The following is a 2,644-nucleotide window of genomic DNA, read 5'->3' as shown; positions in this document are numbered from 1 at the left end:
CCAGCAGCTACCGTAGCTATTACAGCAGCCATCGTAGCTACAAGATGGCCACTGTGACTATTACCGTTTTACTTGCAATCTTCTGTCACAAAATAAGCATAAGCATAAACTTTATTGCCAAGTATTTCAAAAACACAAGGAATTGGACTCAATGCCCCCACAATGTGCACAACATAAAAACTAAATAAATACACAATATGTACGGTACACTACAGTAACGTTAGCATGTCAAACCTTCGTAAAATATACTACCGTTAATGCTATGAAGCTCTATTTTTTGGCTCACACATGAACCCGGCTCGATGCTCACTTGTCACAAAAGTAAAGGAACAGGTCTGTAATTTTTACATGTTACAGTGCACAAACCAACATTCAAAATTTTGCGCCCAGTGGCTATGGGCGCGTCCATTCACAGAGTGGGCGCAGCAAATAGCTATAGCTGCATTTGGAGCTCGGCGCCCCTCGTCGAATGGCGAATCAAAATTTTAATGTCACAACTTAGAGCATTCCGTTTTGTAATAATGTAATGTTATGAATTTCAACCAATTTATGCAAATATGCCTATTCCCTTTTCACTCTTGGAGAAAAGAAATTGTGGGGGAGAATCGTTCCAGTGTGTTCTGAATTATGGAGATACTAACTTCCGCTTGGGCCTAGAATGCGTACGGCACTCGCTGTGGGTGCCTAGCAACGGTTGCTAAGCTGTTTACTTACGTCAGACGTTCCTTTGATGAGGTTACGTCCAGATTTACCTAACAAGTCTATGCCAACAATAGTAGTTTTAACTATACACAGAGTCAGACAGTTCGGTTAGTTTTAACCAGACACACTCACAGAAATAAGTAGCCAATTTCAAAAACATTCACTTCGTAAAAGACCAGCTAACATGGATGTAAACACTGACGGTCTCCCGGAATTAACTGTGGAACAGCTTCACCCATTGACTCAGTCCAGTGACTCTGGAAGCCATGAAGCCTCATCACATCAACTTCAGGAGGAGCAAATTACCGTACTTTCAGATGATACTGTTGATTATCTGTCTTCCCAAAGTGAAGCGGTGAGCGTCAACGCTAAACAGGTGAAAAGGACAAACATGGGCCTACGTAGTTATGCAAGCTTCGCTGCTGAAGAGAAGGAAAGGGGACAAGGTTATCTGTCTTCCCTACATAAATGGGCAAGCGTCACTGCTGAAGAGGTGAAAACGATATACATTGCCCAAGAAGCTACATTAAAAGATCATCTGTCTTCCCCAAGTGAAGCAGTGAGCATCACTGCTGAAGGGGAGGAAAGGACAGACAGCGGCCAAGAAGCTACATTAAAAGATCATCTGTCTTCCCCAAGTGAAGCGGTGAGCGTCAACGCTGAGCAGGTGAAAAGGACAAACGTGAGCCTACGTAGTTATGCAAGCTTTGCTGCTGAAGAGAAGGAAAGGGGACAAGGTTGTCTGTCTCCCCTACAGGCAAGTATCAGCGCTGAGCAGATGAAAAGGGTGAGAGAACGTTACGTGGAGGCAGCTGTGTCCTCTGTGTATTCCAGGCTTATCGTGAAATGCAAATTATTAGTTAATCCACCACATAACTCCATGAAGCGAGTGCGTGATAGAACCTGTGATCTCTTGAAGTCTGAAGATTTAGACTGTAATTTAAAATTATTGAAGGACCTGGACAAAAAGGTGTACAAAGACCTGTGCAAACATTTTGGCAGTGCAGATAGGGTGCAGTTTCAACTGTATTCGGATACAACAGTAAGTGAAGATTACATCGCCTTGACTATAAAAAATCACTTACTTAACCCTAACCCACCAAAGAAACACAGCGCCATTCGCAGGTTCTTTACTAATGCGTGGAAATGTATCCGATGTCGCTAAAGTAGTCAAAAGGAAATCATTGAGTGGTGGGACTCTTTGCACTTCCGGGACTTTTGCCACATAAGTGTACAGTATGACAAGAGATAACGCATTCCTTATGACATCCATGGTAATAACAAGCTTCTCAGCATTACTATTGAGAGCTCACAGCTACAGTAAAAGACAAAGACACCGTGAGTTTGCAATCTGCCTACTATGGTGTTGTGGATTTCCTCCAAGGTGCTCCGGTTTCCTCCCACATTAAATTAGGAAACAATTCGTCAATCTAAATTAACTGATTGATCTGATCTATTAAAAGCTGATTAGATAAAACATGTTGAGAGTGTGATTAATGTATGCTAAAATAATTACTTTCATAAAGAATAACATAATGAAATTAAATTTCTTGGTGTCATAACAGATTATAACATAATTTGGAAACTTCACATAAAGCATGTATAAGAGCCGTCCCTGGTAGGCTAGTGGTTAAGGCGCAGCACTCTCGCCGCTGCGGCCCGGGTTCGAATCAGGGTTGCGTCAGGAAGCAATAGGCCCTACTGCTATTTTTTTGGCTCACACAGGGATCACTCATTATTATAGCGTTTGTTATAGACAGACCCAGTATTATTAGCCATGTACCTAAGAAACAGCGATAAACAACACTGATCATGTCGCGCTCACAATGTAAACACAGACTGTAATGATAGCACACCGTATTTATAATGTCGGTTATTTCAATGAGCGACCTTCTGTCACAAAGTACAATACAGTGACAACGTTAGCGCGTCTAACCTTCGT

General features: G+C 42.1%; 1 protein-coding gene across 1 annotated transcript; it reads left to right on the top strand.

Moving 5' to 3' along the window:
- The first annotated feature begins 27 nt into the window (after window positions 1-27).
- LOC109971712 (uncharacterized) lies at window positions 28-2,181 on the top strand. Its single transcript, XM_020620140.1, has 2 exons — window positions 28-1,227; window positions 1,315-2,181. The coding sequence occupies exons 1-2, from the start codon at window positions 887-889 to the stop codon at window positions 1,865-1,867; spliced, it is 894 nt and encodes a 297-aa protein (XP_020475796.1). The 5' UTR covers window positions 28-886; the 3' UTR covers window positions 1,868-2,181.
- The last annotated feature ends 463 nt before the right edge of the window (window positions 2,182-2,644 follow it).

The sequence above is a fragment of the Monopterus albus genome, unplaced genomic scaffold, assembly GCF_001952655.1.
Source record: "Monopterus albus unplaced genomic scaffold, M_albus_1.0 scaffold233.1, whole genome shotgun sequence".
Taxonomy (NCBI): domain Eukaryota; kingdom Metazoa; phylum Chordata; class Actinopteri; order Synbranchiformes; family Synbranchidae; genus Monopterus; species Monopterus albus.
Note: the sequence above shows the minus strand (reverse complement) of the source record. Positions and strands in the feature narration are given on the sequence as shown.